At 37.2% G+C, this 25,074-nt stretch overlaps 1 protein-coding gene across 1 annotated transcript in view; it reads left to right on the top strand.

Annotated features, from left to right (window-relative positions):
• The first annotated feature begins 1,488 nt into the window (after positions 1-1,488).
• LOC308217351 (cadherin-6) overlaps positions 1,489-25,074 on the top strand; it is a 46,666-nt gene continuing 23,080 nt past the window's right edge. Inside the window, exons 1-3 of the mRNA XM_080610363.1 lie at positions 1,489-1,957; positions 23,141-23,435; positions 24,856-24,975. Coding sequence (XP_080466489.1) covers positions 1,727-1,957; positions 23,141-23,435; positions 24,856-24,975 — 646 coding nt within the window. The 5' untranslated portion in view covers positions 1,489-1,726. The remainder of the gene's footprint in view (positions 1,958-23,140; positions 23,436-24,855; positions 24,976-25,074) is intronic.

The following is a 25,074-nucleotide window of genomic DNA, read 5'->3' as shown; positions in this document are numbered from 1 at the left end:
CAGTATTTTACCTTGTGAAGCAGTAAAATTATTGTTTGAACAGCCCTGTTCCATTACCTACTATTCATCTAAAAGCTAAGAAAATTATTTACTAAAAGGAAATGTAAGAGATTTGAGCTTATATTATACAATTACTAAGAACAATGATGACTAGGAGAGTGGCTAACCCAAGGCATTGCAAATGCTTTAACTCCATCAGTGTAGCTTAAAGGTTAAATTCTGCCTGATTTACATCTTTAAAAAAACCCAAACACACATCGGGAAAAAATTGGCCTTTGGTATAGATTATGATCCAAGTAGTGTTGCATGAAAACACAGAATAGAACAAATTTAAAAAGTCTATTTCAATTTGACTGTCATTCCACAGTCTTTATTTACAAGTATTGAGAGCTGCTGCATTGAAGTTTGTGAATGATTTATTGGGCTTTGATCAGAATATTGAAAAAATTAATTTTTTCAAAGAGCATTTGTGTAAAACTAAATAAAAATTAATTAAATGATACTTCTCTAAGAGTATGGATCTGTTCAGATTAAAAATTTAACAAAGTATTTATGAAAAAATTATGTGGTGGAATGTTTCTGTCAAATAATTCTGATTTCTTCACATTATAAAATGTTCCTAAGCTCGTTCATTAGGCATTTTGCAGGACTGGTTACCTGAGACAGACAATATAATTCTTATTCTGGAAAAGAAGCTTTCAAATTTTAAAAAAACAGAACTGTCTGCACTGTACCCTGGTACTATATGTGTAGCTTTTTTTTTTTTTTTTTGGTGAAAAGAAATCATGCAATCTTCAGAGATAGGGATAATTTTCATAATTATTTTGTAGGTGCACAGATACTTAGTGTTAATAGTAGAAAGCAGTAGCTAGTAAGAGCCCACAGGTAAAGATGAACTAGCATATTTTTTTTTTCAAAGTTATTAATAAAAGTATTAACATATATAATTATGCATTTAAAGATCTAAAAGTCAGTACAAAATTCATTCAGTAACTGAGAAAACCAGAATGTCCACTTCCTGTGCAGTATCAAACAGGCTAGTATGTGGGAGATATTAACAAATACGCACATTCAATTCACTTATCTGTTTGCCTGACCCTTCTTAAATGAATTCAAAGGGACAATGCCTTGCATGTGAGGGAAAAATCCTGGAGTTATCTAAGTTCAGGCTCTTCAGCCCATAACTATAACAACAGAATGCCTCCTGGGATGACAGTGAGCAGGCTTGCTAGCCTTTCTTTCACATAAGGAGGTAACCTCATTGAGATTACCAATCAGAAACTAATCAGTTATATCCCAAAGTTCAGGCAGCAAAAAGATAAATGCCTGGTTTGCTTTAGTTGATGAATAGAATTAAATAAAGAGAAAAAACTCACAACCCAACAAAAAAAAAAAAAACACAAACATCGTGACTCCTTCTTCCTACTCAGTATAAATTCACTCAAATTATTTGAAGTAGTGCTTGCAACATTTTGAACCAGAAACTGCTCAGCTTTTCAACAATCACTGTTACTATTCTACTTCTTTTTACTTATTTGCTGTAGTGCTGAATGTTAAGTACCTTTGAAAATGCTCAAAAAAGTTGTTATTTTTCTTTTCAGATATTCTTTGAGACTACAAAGACTATTTAAAGAAGGAAGACGGCATGAGATTGGATTCAGTGCAGTAAAGTAAGTTAATCTGAGGACAAGACAAAACCCCATTATTTAGACCTTCTTCTGTTGCCATGATGAGAACTTACCATTGCTTCTGGCTGCTGTTTTGGGCCGGTCAGCCCCACCAAACTTTCTTAACTACATTATCCCAAAGGACTACTGGCTTTCCAGAAAAGGGAAAAGTTTTGGTGTTGTCTGGAAACAGCAGGCAAGACCTCCATCGCTCCAAAAGAAGCTGGATGTGGAATCAATTCTTTTTATTGGAGGAATACACAGGAACAGACTACCAATATGTTGGCAAGGTAAGATTCTTACATATGCATTCTGTATTTTGTTTTTAGAAGCACTGGTTACTACACTTCAGCTTCAAATTGTAATCAGAGACAGGAAGTTCCTCATTTAACCAGTAAATCCCATGGCAAATCATGCCTAATTATGTTAAAGATTTTCCTTTTTATTTTTGGCTGGAAATAATGCAGCTTAATTACAGAGTTGTCTAGGCTAGATTTTTAGCTTTAAACTGTAATAAGCATCTTCCCTCATGCTCATTAATTTTGCTAAAGTCAAAGTATAAAAAACAGAAAACTTTTTGGTCCAAAATATTTAGGATTCACAATACACATATTTTGGTGAGGATTCTACTCAGCAAAAGGCAACCATCTCCCTTTTTATTTCCCACCATTTCCCATTTTTATTAAGCACACAACAATGCTTGCAGCCATTTTCTGATGAGGTTTTGTGGACTCTCTAACATGACCTTAATACCACAAGCCATGCTATTACAAAGGGCTGAAGCTCCCTGTGCTTACACACTAAGAAGCAAAAGGCATCTGAAGATTTCTAAGCTCAAAGCATGCTGACAGTTAGAAAACGGTCTGTAAAAACAATAATGAAAAAAAAAAGGCACAGCTTAACTATGAGAATATTCACCTCCCTGAGCAGCAGACCCCCATGTAGGTAACAACCTTTATGTGAATTGAAGAGCTAATGCATCTGTGGTAAGTCTATGGAGAGTCTACACTGCCCAAGGTGCCACGGTCTATAGGAGTCCCCCTTGCAGAATGTAGAAATCATGCTATTGATGGTGACATTCAAAGCAGAAACAATAAAGCTTCGTTTTCCAAACTAAAAGGGGATTGTGTCTGATCTAGTTTGATCTCTCAAGCCTTTTAGCAAAGGCCATAGATCACAGTTGTTTTGACATTTTATCTCCCTCTCCAAGCTTCTGAGCAATCCCATGAGAGATGGTGGCTGCTTTTCTTGCCTGCCAATCAGCTGTCAGTCAAAGTTGGGTGTGACATTCCTTTCCTGCTAAATGGCTGCAAGGCACAATTCAAATGAGGAGTTATTCATCTAGTGTAATACTCATAAAGCTCTGACCAGAATAATCAGCATTCATGAAAGATACAATTGAACCTAATCTACAGGAAAAAGCCAAAGGCAGAAAATCCTCAGAGAGGAGAAATAGAGAAGTAAGACAAGAGGGTAAAGAAGCAGGGGGGAAGGAAGAGTAAGAAGGAAGAACCAAAAAAACAGAGGTGGAAAGAGAAGAAACTTTACAAAGAAGAATCAAGATAGAGGAAGGAAAAGCGATATCAAAGGGGAGTAGAAGATAGGAGTTGGGAGAAAAATGTTACCTAAAGAGAGCACATATGAAAACAGAAGATGAGTGAAGGAAAAAGAAAAACCAAAACCAACAGGTAAGAAATATGGAGTGAGGGGGGTGAGGGTGGGAAGAAAGCAAATTGGAAGACAGCAGTCCTCTACATGCTCTCCTGTTTCACAGTCTGCTAAAGAGGTGGGGGATGGGGGCGTTCAGTGTAATGGTAATCTCTTGCTCCAAGATAAAGCATGTGGTACTGAGGTAGGTCCTACAGCCTGTCAAGTTCACTGTGAATTTTGACATTAAGCCTGCTCAGCCCCAAGTCCCTCATTCTCTCTGCTGAAAGTTAGAGTAGAAGCTATTGCCTTCAGCGCGAGTGATGGGGGAGCAAATATTTCTGCAGGATGAATTTACTGAGAGACAGTTAAAACAGTGTAGTTGAAACAGAAAACCAAGAAAATTTGAATTGGAGGCATTGATAGGAAAAATAATGTGGATGTTATTTTTAAAGGTTGTTCTTCTACCTAGTGTACTTCAATACACTTCCTATCATAAAGCACAGAAGCAATGCTTAATGTATAAATGTCATTGATTCTGTTTTCCTGGGGTGTTCACAAGTGGCCTTTCACACGTCTTGCAAATGCCAGAACTGCTCACACCCTTCTAATTGAACAATTAGCCAAAAGGCATGGAAGAGCAGCCATTTATTGTTAGAGAAAGTTGAGTATTGGTGTGAGTATAAAGGATAGAAACAGCTGAATGTCTCCAAATTGAGGTAACCAGGCAATTTAACTGAGCAATTAAACTTGATTGGTGTGGGCAAATGAGGATAATGAACATGTTTCTGAAGCATATTTTTTCTCAGAGGACTAAATGTTAACCTTGAATATGAACGGAAAATGGTAAGAATATTCAGTTATATTATAAAGAAATGTGAACAGTAAAATGTTTTAAAACAATAGCAATATAGGTTTGTAAAGGGGAATTGTGTTTATGTCTTACTGTATAAGCAGTCAGACCTGGATCTTCTGGGGTTTCGTTTGTGCTTACTGGCTAAAGCTTGTGGGAATTAACACCATAATTACATTAAAAAAAAAAAAAATTCCATGTATACTACAAGAAGAAAAATCTTTTACTCAGGCTAGTTTTACTTTTGTCTTTTCATTTGTAAACATCTTTAATTCAGACATCAAAATCTGAGATGTAAGAAGTCTGTTATGAAGGATTTTAATAGCGTTATTTCTATAAACTGCCTAAATTACAGTTGTAGAATCCTGTAACTGTTATACTGAAAACCACACTTTTGTATCATGATAATTTTAGAGAGAAGGGGAAGAAAAGTGGAAGAAAATGCTTTCAGGTTTGAGATAATAAAAAAGGTAATCTCTCTGAAAATATTTCTTAAGGCAGTAGTGAAGACAATACTGAAGCACCACCTGAATCATGGACCAGAGTACTACTGTGCTCCGTACCCCATATACTCTATGACCAATGACATCAAATACTTTCCATCCATTAGGAGATAATTGTCTAGGCACATGTGAAACAAAGTAGCCCTGTGTTTCGTACCCATGTGTACTGTCAGCTGTTAAAAAGTGCTCCTCAGTTTTGTATGCTACACACTTTACTGTCAGTAAAGTATGCTGCTGTATCACACTGGACAAGAATATGCGGCTGCCAGAAAGAAGCTTTTGTCAGTACAGGGTAATTGTATGCTTTGGCTCTGAAACCAGATTCACCATTTTATTATACAGTTCTTGTATTTCTGAATTTCGTCCCTCTATATTCATGAAATAAGACCTTTTAGAAAGATAGAAACTCACAACTTGTCTTGGTTAGTCTCAGACATAATAATATAAGGAACTCTTAGAAAAGTTCTAGACTGGAATTATTCATTGCACTGCTGAATAACTTGTGAACTACAGCTATTCATTGAAGTGTGATTGATGGGCACAGTGACATTTTAACCTGAAGATATCTTTTCTTCTGGTTCAAGAACTATGGCACTTGGTAGGGACTCAGTCCCAAAATAAAATAAAATATTGCATGAGCATTGGAGAAGTGCCTAGCACTACTACTCTAACCAAAATTTGCAACATTTGATTTGGGTTTTAAAAGAGTTCTAGTTATGCCTGGGGCTGCTTACTCCAATTTTAAAGGGCTGGAGTGAATGCATCTCTAAATCCCAGGTAAATGATGAAGGGGTAGTGCAGCTGTACATAGAAATGGATGCTGCGTTCCCTAGTCTTCAGATATTCCTGGGCAAAAGAGTAAAAAAATCTGCCCTACTCCAGGATTATATTGAAAGTATAGTTATTTGTATGCACTTTATGTCTTTGCATGCTGTCCCATTAGCTACATAAAATCAATGTATTGGCATCTGTCATTGAATGGTCTTGTGAGTGAGCACAAACTTACAAATCATTGTTATGCAAAGGGATAGAATGCTGCTTTCTTTTAGACTAAAGGAAAATCTGAACAAGTCTTAAATCTTACTTATTAACCCAGAAACAGCTTCTGGCAGACTGCAGTGGAAAGGAGCAACTTGCTTTCCTGATAACAACAGGCACAACCATGGAACAGTTTTGTCATACTCGGTCTATCTGGCACTAAAAGGAAACTTCCAGACATACTTTTCATTTTTGCAGTCTTATTGATGTTCGTATAGTTCAAGCAGTATGCTAGCCTGGAAGCTATCTGATGTTATTACCTGTATAACCTATAATAAATAATCATCCTCTGCTGACAACTCCATTTTTCAAGGAAGATAAAGTCAAAACACCGCTGCTGTGTGGCTTGGCAAAACAGAAAGGATACTACATTGCTGTAGGCAAAATCAGAATCCTTTTGTCTGGTGCTTAAAGAACCACGGGGAAAGATAAATTCCTCTCTGTCAGGAATAGTTTAAGGTACTGTTGATCCTGCTTTGGAGGAGGAGAGGTTGAACTAACTGGTATCGCAATATAGTTTCAGTACTGGTTTTCTTTCTTTTGCCAAATTTTACTTCCTGGCTATAACTATTCTGAAGGCAAGTAGAACTGATCCATGCAGTGTATTTCTCCAGAAGCAAATCAAACAAAAGGTAGACTCTCTCCAAACCATTGCAAGCAATGGGATTAAGTCACATACTGAGACACAAATATCTGACTGTGAGAACACACAAGGGGGGATTTAAACAAGAGGTATCATACCTTAATTGAATGACATCACTACTAGCAAGAGAAACCTTCAGTTTCTCTCAGATCTTCAGTATAATAGCATTCTAACCTCATCAAAACTTTTGTTCCCTGCAAAAAACTAAGATGGGAAGAGTCAAACTAAAATGCTTCTACCCATCTGCACTTTTAACATCCTTTATGTAGTTCTACTGGCAAATGCTTGCTCAGTATTTGTTTTCTTTACCTTGTAACTTGCACTATGATATACACCTAATGCCTTTAGTTTCCTATTCCAAACACAGTGTTTGTTATCTCTGAGGCCTAATATTAAAAGTTACACTTGTGACTTCCACTTATTCAGGAAGTCTACTCAAAACAGTTTTCAATTTGCTTTGACACTCAGAATATCCTTTCTCTAGGGCTAGATTCTGCAGTATGCTTCCAGGAGAAATGGCAGCCCAAGAGACAGGCTTTAAGTCTCTGAATGACCTCCCAGTCCTGAGCAATTCCTGGGCTTGAAGTGACTCACAGTTAAACTAAAGACAGCTATCAGTCATCCCTAGGTTGCCTCAGTCAATCTGAGGGCAGCTGGGGGTTGCAGCTCTGCCTACAGTATGCACAAGGCACTAGGCTGGACCCCTGTCCTTGGCAAGCCCTCAACAGCCTTCTTCCACAGCTAAGCATGCACATGAAATCTAATTCTATGCTGTGCCTCTCAGAGGACTCCCACACCCTTTACCATGCAGAAGGAGGCCGACTAAAGTTTTGCAATTTTCCAGATTTAGGCTCCCTCCAGCACACCATCTGTGTAAGGGTGCTGTGGTCCTCAGGGAGAACTAACAGCTGTCTGCACCACTCTCTGCAGAGGACCTTGTATCTCAGCAAGGCATAGAACTTTTTTGGCCATTTTATGGCATTCCTGCCCTTGTTCTGACAAGAAAGTTGCAGAGTCCTTTATGTGTACCAATATTAGTTAATTGCAATATGTTTATCTCTGTGGTAAAAGAAGCATTAAGACCAGCCTTTTACACATGAGGAAACTGATGAACAGAGAGGTTGAATGACCTTATGCACAGCTAAAAGTCAGAAATTTCTAAACTGAGATTAAAAGAAAAAAAAAATTAAAAAATAAAAAATCAAAGTTCTTACCCCTTCCTTTTCTTCCCCATTTAAATTATTAGGTCACCTGCCTCCCGCTTCAATAGGCTGAACACTTGTCATTCTCTTAAAAGATAGAACAAGTGCTGGGGTGTATTTGCACTTCCTTTATTCATTGTCCATCAGTTATATTTTATGTTCCACCACTTGACTTTCCCAAGCGCCCTTCATTCCTATATTGAATTGCACACACATACACACACTTGTCTTCTATTCCTCTTTGAAAGATTTACTGGCTCTGATAGAAGTTCTCTGTATAGTCAGTTGGTCTCTGTGGAATAGAGATAACTGAAATGAGGGACGGTTGAGAGGTTAGAGGGCCAGGATGACAGTCCAGAAACAGCTTGCAGTTTTTAAAGTGTCATATGAGGGCTAAGAAAGGAGATATGAGAAATGGGTGGGATGGGCAAGAATGTTATTCAGAAAATGAAAAGGCAGGAAATATAGCATGGTTAATGTTTACGATCATCGTAATTATGAATCTACTTGGCATCATCCTTGTATCCAAATATATTACACAATATAAGAGCCTTACAACCATCTGTTTCAAACATACCACGTTTCCTACATTATGGCACTTACAGTGTAATGGTACATAACCTCCTCAGCTTCTTTGCATTCTACCTTGAGAAACAAGCAAATCCTGGGACCCTCAAGATAATATTTCTGTTAATTCTTATTTTTCATTTTTGTGCCCAGAACTAAATATATGGGGTTTTTTTTAATGCCAATGATCCTTGTAAGCTTGTACCAGTGCTTACATTTTGGGCTACATCTTCTCACAGATTGTCCTGTTAGCAATCCTCTTGTTAGCAATCCACGTGTCTTCCTGAATTGCTTGCTTCTAGGCTTCTAGCTATAGAAAAACAGGTGAACACATTAATCTTTCTTCCTAAGGAGATACTGCAGGTAAAGTTCATGCTTTACTTTGGGATGTTTAGATCACTGGTCTTTGGAGCTGTGATTGCCATTTTCTTTCTGGTTTGTATAGCACGGTGAAGTCCTCACTATAAAGCTGCAACATCATGAATATAGAACTTGCAGGCTAGCGACAGCTAAAAAAAAAGAATATCCCTCTGTCGGGCTCAAGACAAAGAACCATTGTTACTCCACCATTTATTGTTTACAGTTGGCTCACCAAAAATATTAAACCATAAAGCTTAGAGAAATCTCTTTATTAAATGGAACTCCCATTGTCTATGACTCTTTTCTTTCGCTGCCATTTCCATCACTGGTGAGCATAGGTTCACAGTGGGGCAGCAGCAGATTGAGAGCTGTGGCCAGTGAGTGTAACATTTCAAAACACAAACTGAAAATGTGTTGTGATGTGAATACCTACAGTTGATCTATATGCGCTAATGCAGACTGTGGCTTGCTTTCACCATTAATGGGGTGAAACAAACCTCAGCATGCACTTTCAAGTACTTCAGGATTCAGTGAAGCTTGTAGTTATCATGAAAGTCTGAGGCGGCAGATGAAAGAAAGGGAAGAATCACCCTCTGGAAGGAAAGCAGAAAGGAAAAATACGAATCCTTTTTCTCTCTTCTAATTTCACATTAAAGAAAAAAAATGGCAAAAAAACCAACCAAACAAACAAAAATAAATAAATAAAATAAACAAAAAAAACACCCAAACACAACAACAAAGCTGGTTAAGAAATAAAACCACAGAGTGAGCTAGGAGTTAAAAACATACATTAAAAGAGAAAGGAAAAAACAAGTCAACAAATATTTATGCTAGAGCTATCATTCCCACTGTTTTCAGAGTTGTTTATTTTGGAGACATATCATTCAATGAACACTGCAGTCATTCTATCCCCTTCTTGCATATGCCAGTTCCTACAGAGCGAGGCTCCGAAACAGCTTAGCTGGAAGGAGCTGTCTGTATAGGAATGTTGTCTATCTGGCACTATTTCTTACTTTGTCTCTTTGAGAAACATTGAGCAGTATTTCACCATTAGATATCTGTTGGAACAAAGATGGCTTTACTTTCCCATACAGGCTTATATAATGATCATCTTTAGCATGTTTGTCAGCTTTGCCCATACTATATCTTCATGTTGGAAAGCTATATCAAGTTAAACCATTATTGTATAACTTCTGTGTTTAGCATCATGTTATTATTAATGAAAGGTTAAATTCTCTCTTAAAGACAGAACCAAACAGCACAAGTGCACCTCTGACTCTGTGACATAGCAGCTTTCTCTTACATAGCAGCTCTTGCAATCAAGTTGATCAGGCACTGATCTAAAGGGCGTCCAAACTGAGGTGTCAGAGCATTCATAGTTTCTTTCCACACCATGCTCTTTCTGTGGTTTTACACTTTTCAGGCCAGTTGCTTAAAGCAGAATTAATGCTGCTCACAGTTGCTAAAATTCCTCACAAAATGTCCTGTACACATAGGGAATAACAAATGCCAAGGGGGTTGTGGGCAAAGAGTTAGTGCCCTGTAGAGGAAAACTCTTGCATGTATATTCAAGGTAATCTTAAACTGATGTAAGCTTGAGCCTCGTGTTACTTCCAAGTAACAGAGCCTGGCAGGATATATTGCACTCACCTAATAAACCCATCTCATGCAAATATCTATTATTTTACCTACAGAAAATATTTTAGCAAAAAATGCCGGTTTTAGGGTTGTTTAGACTGATGGGATTCCACCAATTTTGTCTGCTTCAGAGAGGATTCTTTTCTTTCATGAATACAATGTATGATATAGTTGTGAGAGCACAGACACAAGTATTCTCACCAAAAGAATTACAGGCTCTCCAGCCAAAATGAACCCACATTTCTAGGAGGCAATGTTGGATCTTGAATTACTGAAACCTAGGACTGAATATCATTGCTGCCAGATAGAATCACAGAATATTTAAGGCTGTAAGAAACCCCTAGAGGCTACTTGGTCTAACCTCATCCTAAAGTAGGTCCAATTAGAACAGGCTGCTCAGGGCAGTGTCTGATCAAGCTTTGTGTATGTCCAAGGATGTGGATTTCACAACTCTGGTCACTTCTCAGTGCTTAACCATCTGTCCTTTCTTTTCTTTTTTCCTCCTAATATTTAATTGGAATTTCCCTCATTTCAACTTGTGCCTATTGCCTCTCATCCTATCATTACCTTCTCTAGCTCTGCCTTTTCTATGCACCCTCCCATTAGGTAAGTATAAAGAACAATAAGCCTTCTCTTTTTGATTCTAAACAAGACCCTTTCCCTCTTCTCTCCTTTTACATCATGTTCCAGCCTCCCCTCAGCCTCTCAGTGACCCTTCTGTAAACTCACTGCCGTATGTTAATGGCTTTCTGGTACAGAGGAGGGGCAAAACTAGATGCAGTACTCCAGTTTTATTCTCTCAAACTCTGAATGGAAGATGATCAATTCCCTCAACCAACAAGCTACAGTTTTGCTAAAACAAAAATGTTGGCCTTCTTCCAAGCAAGGATGCACTGCTGATTCAGGTTCAATTTCTTGTCTACTGGTATGTTCAGATACTTCACTGCAAAACTATTTTCTATCCAGCCTGTACTGTTGCAAGGGATTATTCCAGCATAGATGCATGACTTTACATGCTGAACTTCATGAGGTTTCCATTAGCCCATTTCTCCAGGCTGTTGAGGTCCCTCCATATAGCAGTTCTACCTGTTCAATATTGAGAGCACTTCACCCAAGCAACCTCTATTTGTTATGATTTGCCAAACTTCTGAGGATGCATTCTGTCAGTTGAATCATTAATAAAGACACTAAGCAGCACTGATCCCCAGTATCAACCCTGAGGAACATCATTAGTAATCAGCCACCAGTGAGGCTTCATACCACAGGTCACAATCCTCTGAGCTTAACTATTCAGCCAAATTTCCACCCACCTTACTGGACATTTTTCCAATCGATATCTCACTGATTTGTCTGTCAGGTTACTATGAGAGACTATTTTAAAGGTCTTGCGAAAGTAATACAATATCCACTGCTCTCTACATTTTCACCAGTGTCAGCAGGCAGTCAGATTAGTTAAGCATGAATTTCTACTACTAAATCCATGTTGGTTGTTCAATGTTAGTTTTTTTTTCTTTATGTATCTGGATTGAGCTTCCAAGTAGATTTGCTTTATAACTTTCCCTGGAACTGAGGTATAGCTTGCCAGTGTCTAGTTCCCAGATCCTTCTTCTTGCCCATCTTTAGAATAGGTGTGACTTTCCTTATCCAATGACTATCATTTTTCAGGCATTATAGAAGGAAAACATTTCATCACAATCCTTAGATGCATCCAATGTTGTCCTACAGAACTGACTTCCTCCAGTTTACTTAAAAGGCTCCTAATTAATTGGGGTTTGTCTGTTGTGGATAATGCTTCACCAGAATTTTCTGCTAGGCTTAAGAATCTTTACAGCCTGTGGGCAAATTGCACTTTCCTGTCCCTGAGCAGTTCTTCTTTATTTGTGAGTAATGGGTCCAACATAATGCATCAATCAGCCGGGTCAAGAAATTGTCATGACATTCTGCAGAAACCTGGGTTGCTTGCACACAGACATATTGCCCTTCCAGCAAAAAATCAGTATGATTGAAGTCTCCCACAAATACTATGACCTGCAATCTGAGGGTTTCCTCCATCTGTCTCAAGAAGGCTTCATGTACTTCATCTCTTTGAGCAAGCAATCTGTAGCAGATGCCTACTTTGATGTCTTATGTTGGTCTGTCCTCATCCACAAGCTTGACTGATTTGTCAGCTCTTTCAAAGCTAAGTTCTGTCTACCTGAGCTGATCTTTTGCTGATCCACCTCCTTGTGTTTCTGGACTGGCCTTTCTAAAGGGCCTACATCCTTCTGTTGCAGCATTCAAGTCATGTGAGCTATCCCTTCACATCCTGACTCAGGCACTTTGAGGAATACCATTTGAAAGAAGGCGGCAGCCTTGGCTAAGGTTTCCCATAAATATATTGTTAGGTATGCAGCCTTCCTCAAGAGGGTCCTGTTGAGATTTAAGTGCAGTTTTTTAGATAGTAGCTGCTGCCTCATACAAATACTTAATTGTATGTTTACACAACACAAATTTTGTTTAGAAACAAAATTGTGGACATGACAACATGGAGATATTCTCCTTTCTCCAGCTTCTGACCTGTAGAACTATATGATCCAGGCTTCCAAATAAATTAAAGACTCAAGCAAACCTGTGGATATAGATTAATTTCCTTCTTGTTAAGTCTTACTAATTCTGTTAAATATTCTTAACTTAACTTACATATTCTGTTAAAACTGAATATGGGTGATCATTTGTTTGTCTGTATCCTCTCTTCTCCATCCCCTCCTTTCCTGCCTGCCACACACACTCTTATATAGCATATAAAATTCATACACATATTTCAGGATTTGATTGTCAGCATCAAGTGCTCAGAATATCAAAGGGTCACCTTTGTCAGTAAGCAAAGAATGAGCATTTGCTTTCAAGCGCATCCATCAGGGAGTAGTCAGAAGCTGTTACTTGCTGAAGAAGCCTGATGTTTTATTCAACTCTATCCCACTAAAAACATTTCTGGATATTAGGCCAAGGAGGTTTTTGTTTTGTTGTTGTTGTTGTTTTGTTTTATTTTTTCCTAGTTCATCTTTAAGATATATTCTTCTCTACCCCCACGGGAAAATAGAGGTTTTCACAGAATTAAAAATTTATTTGTTCGTGTACCTTATTTTAGGTGCTGTATTTCCCTACCGTATAATTTTGAGGCATTTTTGAAAGTTCATGAGTCCAAAGAAAACACTTTGTCAGTGATGAAAATGTAAGCAACTGTCCCTGGGTAAATTCCCTGAGAAATCAAAAGTGATCAAAGCTGGGCACATAATACAGACTGATTTCATTAACCATGCACATCATGCAATTTAGAGATTAAGGGACATATACTAAAATAAATTATTAATTATAGAAGTGCATGTTTGTTGAATGTACTCTTTTCTGAAAAAAAAATGTTTTCTCCTAATCTCAGTAGCATACCTGCTGTCATCTGCTGATGGGTGAGTTCCCTTTATGGCTGAGTAATGCAGTGGAGGATAGAAGTCCCATTATAGTCAGCTGAAGACCTTCAAAATAATTAAAAAATATTTATATCAAACCCACAAAAATATTCTGCTATGAAATTGTTGTTTACACAAAAAAAATCATATGATTTTTTTTTTCCCTGTGTAATTTATAAAAGACGAGACATACCTGTGGGCTTTTTGGCTCAATTAGTATCTTTTCTTGTAAAAAAGGAAAATGAGACATACTTTATGTATGAATTAGTGAGCTTAAAATGTAGAGGTACATTAACTATGCTGTAGGTAGCTTTTCCTGTGTACATACCTGTCTTACATATATACAAGTGTATCAAGATACTGGAACTATTTCTCTCTGACTTTGGAAAAAAGCTATAATGAAAGTTAGTTCTCTTGAATTGCTTACACAATTCTCACTGAAAAATGGGGTTTTAGGGAAGAGAGTTCCCTGAGAAGCATGCATCCCTTTAGGGACTCATCGTATTCCAATTGAAAATAATTATAAGTTAGGCACTTAATTTTCCTTAACTCCACAGATTACTCACTAAGAACGAAAGCACATACATTCCTTTTCATTTTACCAGAAAGTCTTAAGATACCTCAGAAGAATGAGCTAATACAGTCAGACCTAGAGGGAAGAAACTCCCCCATCTACCTTATCCCTTAGCTAACCTGTGGTGACAGTAACCTTCAGCTTGTGGATAGTAATAAAAACCTTAGAGCAATTAGATTTTCTAGCGTTGCAGCTGGTTTAGGAATAGCTCCCCCCACAACCACCCCCGGTCTCCCTCTCCACCTCTAAATCCAGCAGGCTGTGGCAATGCCACACAGTATTGCTAATCTTTACTCCGGTTAAACAATCCTCAGTCTTTCCACAAACTAACACAGAACAAATTACGCCCAAGGCTCTCAAATTATGTTATAATCATTTCGTACAGAACTGGATGTTGTTAACAACTCACATTTTACTGCAGGGAGAATGTAGAAGCATCACATAGTGATCTGTCTAAGATCAGACAGGAAGACTGTGACAGAGACAATATTAAAACCTGCCAGTCCTGCATTTGTGGCTACAAGCCTATCTTTCCCTCCATATCCCATGTTTTGTCAAAGAAGACACACTTCACTCCTCGTTAGTCTTTTTTTTAGACCAAGAAAATCATCAGTGATGACTCCTCACATTTTCCCATTTAGCCTTTAAGACTAGCACTTGAATCCAATGACTGCCTATTCAGTTACGGTGGTAAATCTGCAGTGATGAGAAAGTCTGTCTCCTAAAACAAAATTACTTGTACAGCTCTTTATGGCTTTCAAGAATTCAAAGGCCTGAATTTTCATTCTTGATCACTAAAATGTATACACTAGGTAAGACAGTAATTTTTAATCTCTCCTAATTTGCTCAGCTGTTCATGCAAGTTTTCACAGTACCTGAGCTCAGGTATGACAAGTCTGGGGGTGGCTATGTCCTTTATGCTTTTTAGTGAATGAATGCTGATGCCTCAACTGAAAACAGTCCTCATGGTTGCCAGGTACTGTTGCTACTACAGTTTAAAAACACTGGCAAAAAGGGATGATGGTTGGTATGACAAGTGCCAGATGCTAAAAGAGATGGACCAAAAAGCATAAAACAGGTTTTATAAACTGTCTTGGCCTTTCCTACCAAATGTCCAGGCTTTTGTGAGGGTAATTGCAGAAGTCTACACAATGCTCTTTTGTTACCATCGCTACTGTTTAGCTGGATAGGGCTCTTTGATCTTTCAGACAAAGACATAATGAAACTGAACTGCTGTAAGTAAAACTGGGAAAATTCCATTTACAACCAAGGTGGGTTTTTTTGGTTTTTTTTTTTTTGAGAGGTAAGTTATTACTTACAGGCAGAATTGTCTTGAGTTCCTTAGAGTCTAAAAGGAAGACTGTCTTTCTTACTGTTATACAGCAATTCAAAGAAAAACAAGAAGTTTGATGAAAGAATATGAAATTCAAGGGCCCGGGCCCGTATGTATAGAGATCAGACTTGACAGCACAGCCTCTTGTGACTTATAAATTAAAGACCTGTTTGTCTTTGTAAAGGCAAACTTCGTAAATTCCTACAGTAATTGTGCTTAGAGATAATAGGAAGAGGAACAAATAAAACTGCATTAGCACAGAAGAGCTGAGCAGCACTCAGCTTGGGAGAACATGGAGGTACCTTCATCTAGTCTGCAGCTTTACTATATATTCATTAAGATCTGATAAGAAGCTGCTGCTAGAGAGAAGGGCCAACAGAATAAGGGACCTTTCTAGTCAGATGTACTACAGTGCAGGACCAAAGCTCTTGCTCATTTTCCCTATTTAATCACAATGAAGAGCAGCAGCAGTTGGGGAACTCAAGAGGGAAAAGATTTGATAGGCCTTAGGCAATGTTGAAAGGATTGACACTTTCCAATTGATTTTTTTGCAGAGCTGATTAGCTGTGGCTGCATGTTTGCACTTCGGGTTGGAAAACCCATTTGTGATTTTGAAGGGTGTGTAATAAAGGTGCGAGTCACCGAAGTATGGGTGTTTATTCTTAGCTTCATACATTTAAAATAGAACAACAGGTTCCTGACTACTGTTCGGACAGCCTATTCCATAAACCAAGGATCACAACATCAGCCAGACTGTTGTTGTTATCTCAAGCCATGTTGCCTCATATAATGGCCCTCACAAAAAAGAGAATAAAAGGAGCCTTCCAGTCTGCCTGGAGGGTGTCAGCCTGCAGGCTCCAAAGTGAGAGTATTTTATCTCTTGTCTAAAGGCAAGTTCTTATTCCATTGCCCTTTATACTCTATTTCTTACTCCTCTTTCTTTTTTTTTTTTTTTTTTCCTCACTCCAGTGCACTAGATTCTTATTATTGTGCATTTCACAGGCTCTGTTTGTTTGGTTTTAAATCAGATACCATTACCATTTATTCTCAGTTTACCTTTTGAGTACCGGGTTGCTTCTGAATCTTAAAATATGCTTGTTGCTTTTTGGTCCATTCGTTTTCTGAAGTTGGTCAGCAGCACAAAACTGTTCTTAGCTTCTATTTGTGTCATTCATTTACAGGGAATAGATTGGCATTGCTACTTTTGAGAATGAATGAGAAAACTTTCTGACATTTTGATGCTCTCCAGAAAGAGAAAGAACATCATCCTACTGTATTTTTCTTAATTTTTTTCTTTTTTTCTTTTAATTCCTTCTGTAGTTCTTGATAACAAGACATTCTATTTGCAGATGATATTGCTGTTACTGAACAGTTCTATCTGACATCTAGGGGTTTTCCCCATTTGCAGTGGGTGCAACTTTGGCACTCTTTTTCTCCTTAAATCTCACTACTTGCTTTTTTGTCTAAAAACCTTAGGGTTAGACTTAAAAACCAGTACTTATGTTAAAGGTACCCTTTATGGAGTATTACTGTTTTACCCTTTGCCTGTTATACATTGAGCTAGCTATCTTAATAAAACATTTGATTTATGTTTTAATAGACCGTGTATCGGATTCCTATATCCTTTACAAGTTGTTTTTTTTTTATTAATTGTTATTTCAATTTTTACTGAGTTTTTCCTCTAATCTACCTGATTCCATACAATCAGGGATGATACAGTTTTCTTAAACAAAGTAGCTTGCATATATGGACTTTTTATAAATCACAATCTGCAATGTATTATTATATTAATAAGCTTCCACAGCTGAAGTACCAGGATTTAAAGTATTTCTGGTTCTGCTATGCAAACTTTTGTAGACCAAAAAAGTACAATAAAAATAGGACATATTATACTTTCTAGTAGCTCCAAAGAAACCAATATCCAAAACATAGCAATCTGCTACAACCTCAGTAATTCTTCAGTGCTCTATTGCTTTAGTTTTTTACAGATTCAGTGTTTGCGTTCTTGACATCAGTAGTGAATTTTACCTTTTACAGCTGACCAGCATATCCTACTGGGAAAAAAGGGTGATCTTATGACTGAAGGAATAAACACAGGAAGAGAAATGCAATATTCATTAAATAAGAGTTAATTAAGAAAAAAAATTTAATACAGGTGAATGTTCATAAATTAGAAATAGCAGGAGAAGGAGAAAAACCTGAATGGTTTAGACCTGAAGAAGCTAGTTTAATATGACAATGAAAATGGCAAATGTTAATACTCAGTTCTAATACAGATAGGAAAATATTAACATCATTATATATTAAGAAGGACCTGTGTCCATTCATACAAAAGGAAGGCCAATTGAAATGCTGCAATTATAGAAAAATTGCTAGCATCATCAGCTCTTCATAGCTGGCCTCTTCTTTACTGGCTCTTTTTGGAATCCACTTGACTTGAAAACAGGAGAGTGGGCTTGTAAACAGGATTCCAGCTGAGGACTCAGAAGTTCCTATTTTGCAAGCGAAGACTGCATATAGGATGGTAGCCCAGCAAAGTAAAATAAAAGTATATGAATTATTATCTTTAAATGCTGGATGAGGATGAATGTATTTATGTGGGAGGAAGTTCTTAAAACAGAAAAATAATGCTGGTACAAGAACATCACATCTAATCTGGGCAACAAGATCCTTTTTTATCACCAGAGCAACAGAGCAACATTTTCTTTAAATAGGAGCCTGTTGCGCCTTTTTCTTCTCTAGGCATAGAGCTTAGCATAATTGATGCCATAAGAAGATGGCACACATGGCCATAAGAAATCTGTCATTTCTAGTGTTGCTAGATATCCCTGTGGACCTTATCAAATATATTTTTATAAAACAAAAAAATAAAAATGGTCTTTTATGGCTTGAAATAAATGATTTGTGTAGGTATTTGCCCTCATGATACATGATCTATGTGTGTATATGTAGGTATATGGAACACATATATAGTGTTTTGGGGTTATTTTTTGTGCACTAGGAAGACGTTTTTGCTTAAACTTTAGCAAAATTTACATAAACACTTACTACCTAATGTGCAAAACCAATGCCATTTTCTTTTTATCACAGAGTCACTAAATGGAGCAAAAATTTTCCTGGAATTTTGTTTTAAAAAGAAGCACTACTATCTATTGGAGATGAACACAAATGCTATAAGTATATCCACCCTGGAAATAATAAAAAAAATCTTTAAAAAAAGAGTCTTATACTACATAAACTTTGAGCACTGCTTTCACTTCCCTTTTCCTTTTTGTCATGCTGAAGATGCCCCATCGCCATTGTTCTTGGGACTTCTGCAGGGCTTTGCCAGAAACACTGTGAAGAATGAGATTACTCCAGATTGTGGCTAACTTGTAAAACAAAACAAAACAAAAAAAACACAACATAAACCATAAAAACGCCTTGAAAAAGAACTCTCATTTTAAAGAAATTAGGTACTGACAACAAGCAGAATGCCCAATACAGGCAACTAATGCTTCAGTCATGAATGCACTTTAAATGCCTTTTCCTGGAGGCATGAAGAAGCCTTCCTTGTTCCAGGCAGACATATTTGAATGTTTTGGGCCAGGAAGTTTGGGAGGGGCAGAAGAAAGACAGAGGCTGGACAGTTTTTATCTGACTGTAAGTCATTAAACGCAAATCAGAAGGTTCACTTAACAGTGGTATTAAAGTAAAATGAGTAAAAGTATGCCTAGGGCATAGTAAAATCTTTAATTTGTCTTTCATCCTCAGCCTTAGCCGGTGATTGATGGGTGATTTCACAGAATTGTCCAGATTAGACTATGAATGAATCAATTTACTGTAATATTAATACAGTACAATTGCGGATGCATTTACTTTTTATTGCATGGACTTACTTCTTCACAGTTTTGCTTACCTTTGGGATATTGCTCAGTTTAGCCACCAGTTGAAATTAATGACATTGAGTAACACTGAGTTCATAAGGAAATAAAACACCTTACCTTTACATCATGTCCTAAAAACATTTGAATGAAGTAAATTTGTCTTGAGGACTAGTAATACGATACAGCCCATATGACATGAGCACTATGTCTCAGATATTTTATTCTATCCCATGACTATCTGCCGTGGCCCATTTATCTGACCAGCTTTATGCAGAGGATAATGGACAGCCTTTTGCAACACAGGTTAGCACACGGAGTGAAGCTATTATCTTGCATTGGCAGGGACTGGTCCTGCTAAAAGCATCTGCAGTATAATTTATATGCATACCTCATCACAGCAAACTTTCTTTGCAAAGAGGTCTGAGCAGTGCAAAACAACTTAAAAGGAATTTGGGGAGTTGTTATTGCCACTCATTTCATCCTCATAACCTAACAGTGGTGTTAAGTTTTCTATGCAAAACCATCAATTGTATTTTTAAGTGCTTTCACCTCCAAGCCCTTCTTTTGGCCTCAGCTTGTACCATTTGTTTCTCTTTTAATTTTATTCCTTTTTTTTTTTTTTTTTTTTTTAACGGATCTACAATAGAAATTTCCCCCTTTCTATAGGTCACACAGACAAAATACTGCTTCTAAGTTAAACTGGCACTTAAGAAAAAATTGAATAGATTGTTATCTTTGCCTGGATAAAATGCTTCTACCAAGCAGTCAAGGACAGATAACGCAATCTAAAATAATAAATAATTTTTGGGGATATTTTCCTCACATGTGAATATTACAGATATATCATCTATGAGAAACTTTCCTAGAAATCTCCTTGTTTTTTCTAATATAAAAAGCATTTTTTTTCCCTGAAAATAAGGGAACAAATTCCAAAATATTTTGGCATAGTTATTAAGTAAGTAGTTGATGTTGTAATGTAGGTCTATCCCACAGAAGCCTTATGATGCGCAGTTAGAGAGCTATCCTAGTTTACTGAAATCAAAGAGATTGTAATCATACTTTTTCAGACCCTTTGTAAACCAGGTCCTTGAGGCCTCACATGGTGACACCCTATAAGCTCCCAGTTGGTTTGAAGAGAAGGCACTCAGCCAGCCTTAGCTCTACGTAATATACACTGGTACGTAGGACATGACCTTCCTTTCACAGTAAATAATCCGTATACAGCATGGCCTACTGAGAACTTGGTTTGTTCTTTTATGTCTTAGGAAAGCTGTAAAAGTAAAGGTATTGAAGTTGGAAAAGATTTTGCCATAGGGAACATTTAGTTTCAAATGTTAGTGCTTTTGCTTAAGGGCTAGAGAGGGAAATTTGATGCTCACTTCATTCTCATTACTGATGAGTTATTACACTGAGATACACTTTGTCATGATATCTAAAGTCACAGTCGATCTTACATAGGTGGATTAATTGTGACGGGGGAGTAGAAATTTCATAAAAAATTGACTTGAAAAAATCACACAAGTTTCCATTTTTACCTCTGTTGGTGACCTGGGCTAGGTAAAGGATATTATGGAAGACAATTCCCAGTGGTTTCAACACCTCTTCTAGCTTGACTTTTTTTGCTACCTTGTTCATTGAAACCAGGTTTAATTAAAATGATGATAAAAATGAGTCTGGGAGTTCAGCCTGCAACAAGTCTCACAACAGCGGTATTCCATAATTCATATGAATTAATGGTAGTCTTTTACTGAGGGCTGTTTTTGTCCCAGTATGATACATGCAAAGTTAAAGAGGCTTTCAAGGCGAACAAAAGTAGAATTTTTGATATGAAAAAATCATAAAAAATGCACAGTTTCAAAGACAAAATTCTTTTCATACCTTTTTTTGTTGTAGGTTGCCTTTGAGGAAAATTATACTTAAATAACCTGTTGAAATTACTTCCCACAGTAGTCTACTCCTCTGACTTCTTAAGAAGCAGGTCTAATAGATACTTGTCAGAGTCTGAAGTTGTATCTAGTAAATCATATAATTCCTCTAAGCACTATGGCACAGTGTTTGGCCAACTGAATTGGATACAGGTGGCATGATTTCTATTTCAAATTCCAAGACTAGCCTTCTGGGAAGCTTCAAGTTTCTATGCTTTGTTATCCAAGAAACAGAGCAAGTGGTGTTGACTGTTTTTGTGAAGGGTTTTGAAATCAGCTTATGAAAAATGCTGCATGCAAGCTCCTTATTGGCATTCTTATTATCAAGAGAAAGGGCTCTGTGCAAAATTACATGGAATGCCCATTATCTCCTTGAGGGAGAAAATTAAGAAGAGTGCCTCAGCATGTCTGCTAATGATTAACCATGCTACAGTTCTGATATTTTGTATTATTGGACACTTTTTGTATATGTGGTGACAAAGAGTTTTGCTCTTCAAAGCAGACTTGCTGCATGGAGCATGCTTCCTTCAGAAACCATAGACATAAGCACCCTGTGCCACTAAGTGGGTGTCAGTAGACTGCCAGCATAACACTGATCTTGTCACGAAGCTGGAGGAAGCCCAAAACATTCATCATATTGGTCGTGCTGGATGCTGCCCTTCCAGCATGGTAGAGGTATAGCCAGCCACTGGTAAAGTCTGTGTGAAGATTTTCTATATTCTTTCAGCCTACAAGTCTTTCGCTTTTACAAAGTATGCCATCCAACAATGTTAAGTACTTTGCCATGCAGCCAACTAGGTATTTTTTTCTAACTTGTACGCAAGCAAAGAGAAGCAAAGAGCTGGATAAGAAAGTCCAGTTTTCCTTACTCATTAACAAGTCTTTTCTATGAAATCAACAATTTCTAGGCACCTGCTACCTAATAGATTCTTTTTTCCTTCATAAATTTCATTACCTATGCCCTGAATTTAGAAGCCGTTTACTTTTTAAAAATTTTGACTTTGTCTAAAGTAACAACAAAAGAAACTGTAATTGATTAGCCTTGATTTTAAGGCCAGGGTATAAATAAGCCTTTATCAAAGGAACAGCCAGGAGAATATGATTTAATGATTCACACCTTGTGTGTGTGCTAGGCAGCAATTCAAGAGACATAGAAATCTCCTGGGCAAAAAGATAACAGTTTGGGCAGCTCATGCTTTGTATGATAATTACCATCATTGCCTTCTTTCCCCTGCCCCCACCATGTTTCAAGATTGGTCCTTCTCCCTTTGGATAAGCAACTGCCAGTGCTGTAGTGAACTAGTATGCTTGCCTGCTCTGTTCTTAGTTTGCCGCATCTGTGAATGCATGTATTTATCTGCTATATATGTATGTATTTAATATGTTGTTATGTTGTGAACTCTATTACATAATCTCCATAGGGTATAAGATCTGAGCACCCAGAATTTAAACTCAAAAAGTGGCTGACCTGGCCACTTTTTAATTCTCTGCTTACTACAATTTCCAAATCCACTGTTTTCTCACTGTAGGATCTCTTTGTCCTACATATTCCCAGGATTCCACCTACATAGCTAACATTTAGATCTGATTGATGTATGCTTAGCTTGGGAAACTGATCTGCCACTTCAATTCATGGGTTTTCCTCAGTCAATTTTTTATAATAATGTGTCCCATTTCAATTCTGACATCAAGACACAACTCTATCAATTCACTACTACTGTGGTATCATCTCATTTCCCAAAAGCAGGGTACAGACTTTTGTCTGGGTATTAATAATAGTAAAGCATTTATCATGATATCAGTAAAAGTATCTAAAATTGTGTCCCAAGTATTTATTTTCCTTTCCTTTTTTTTTTTTTTTTATTCCCTTTTCACTACTAGCTGCACTCAGACCAGGATAAAGGAGATGGATCGCTTAAGTACATCCTTTCTGGAGATGGAGCCGGAGACCTCTTCATTATCAATGAAAATACTGGTGACATCCAGGCCACAAAGAGACTAGACAGGGAAGAAAAACCTGTATACATACTTCGTGCCCAGGCTATAAACAGAAGGACTGGAAGACCAGTGGAACCAGAATCTGAGTTCATCATTAAGATCCATGATATCAATGACAATGAACCAATGTTTACAAAGGATGTTTACAATGCCAGCATTCCCGAAATGTCAGATGTTGGTAGGTGCTAAATAATAATTTATTTCAGTGTGTGGTCTGGGTGCTTTCTGGGGAGTTAATGAAGGGCCAAAGTTTACAGGCACTGAATACAGACATCTGCTGTAGTGATAAAAGTTTGCTGGAATCAGAAATGTCAGCTGAGTGGAACCCACTCCCTCTGATGTACCATAAAAAATGCAAGTTCATGCAATCAAGTTTAGCTACAGTGAAAGTGATCTGAGCTAAGTTCTATGTGACTTTAGTATGCTTTTTTTAATTAGTAGCAGTGTAATAATATGCTATTCCACAGCCACCTGTTTCTATATCACCCTTGGATCAGTTCAGCAACAATTCTTTAATTTCAGGAAGGTAAAAAAATGGAAAAAGGTGGATGCAGAAGTGGTTGTACACACTTCAGGAGCGAAAACTGTCACCTGAGTCAGCTCACCACTGATTCTGATATATGCCACTAACTTCTTATGACCTTTGTTGCTCTTTTAATGCAAAATAAAAGAGCTCCAAAGTCCACTGAAGGCCATTGAAATCTTTTTATTGATTTAAAATGTATCAAGCTGTAGCAATCAATCAAAAATAAATAGCTTTTTTGAAATGCAATTTTAATATTGGGTCTTTTCCAGAGAAGTTGATGGGGTTTGATTCTTTGTTTCTGATTCTGATGGAGGTCATTTTGATTTCTTTGTCAGAGAGCGATGGATGGTTAAGCTGCAAGAAGCACATTTCTAATCTGATATAATATCCAGGGAGAGAAGTATTAATTAATCATGATCAAAAATGAGATTAAAATAAAGCTCAGGCAATATGAAAATAAAGACTTTGGGGCATACTCTCTCCTCTCATTCATGGGACTTGTCACATGGATAAAATCTCATCTGGTGGAGACAGAACGTAATATTCATATTTTAATATGTGAATATTTTATTCACAAATCTGTTTTAAATGCCAAGACCTAAGCTCATTTTTTAATGTTTGTTAACACTTTGCCTAGGTTTCAACACCATTTCTTTCTCTACAATACACATGAATAAACAGGTTTACATTTCTATGCCAAACACCTTACAAGCATGAGTAAGTTTAAAAAGGTATATTCTTGACCTAGACTGAAATTCCTTCAATACCTGGGGAAAGGTGCACTTCTGGTTTCTTTATGAGAAATATGATGAAGGAACTACATATCCAATCAATAACTGTGTATTTTAATGAACTGATAATAAGCCAACTATCATCTTGATTTTGAATCTATCGCCTTTATGAACACAGAAATTTCTACAAAATAAAAATGTCTCTAACTTTTTGCCACAAGTTTGACCTGGACCTGAACTATGTATATTTCTACATCATCAACTGTCTTGAAAAAAAAAAATTAAGTTTATTTTTGTTGGTGTTTTTTTAATTTTTATTTTTTTTTAATTTGTCATTGCAGGTACCTTTGTTGTGCAAGTCACTGCAACTGATGCTGATGATCCTACATATGGAAACAGTGCTAAAGTTGTCTACAGCATTCTCCAGGGGCAACCATATTTCTCTGTCGAATCCGAGACAGGTCAGGGGACCTTATCTGTCATTCTGTGACAATGTCTGTAATTCAAAATGACATGCTAAGCCAAGCTAGAACATATTGGACAAAAACTTCAGAGAGATT

The sequence above is a fragment of the Psittacula echo genome (genome assembly GCF_963264785.1).
Source record: "Psittacula echo genome assembly, chromosome: 2".
Classification (NCBI taxonomy): Eukaryota; Metazoa; Chordata; class Aves; order Psittaciformes; family Psittacidae; genus Psittacula; species Psittacula echo.
This window is presented reverse-complemented; position numbering and strand designations above follow the sequence as displayed.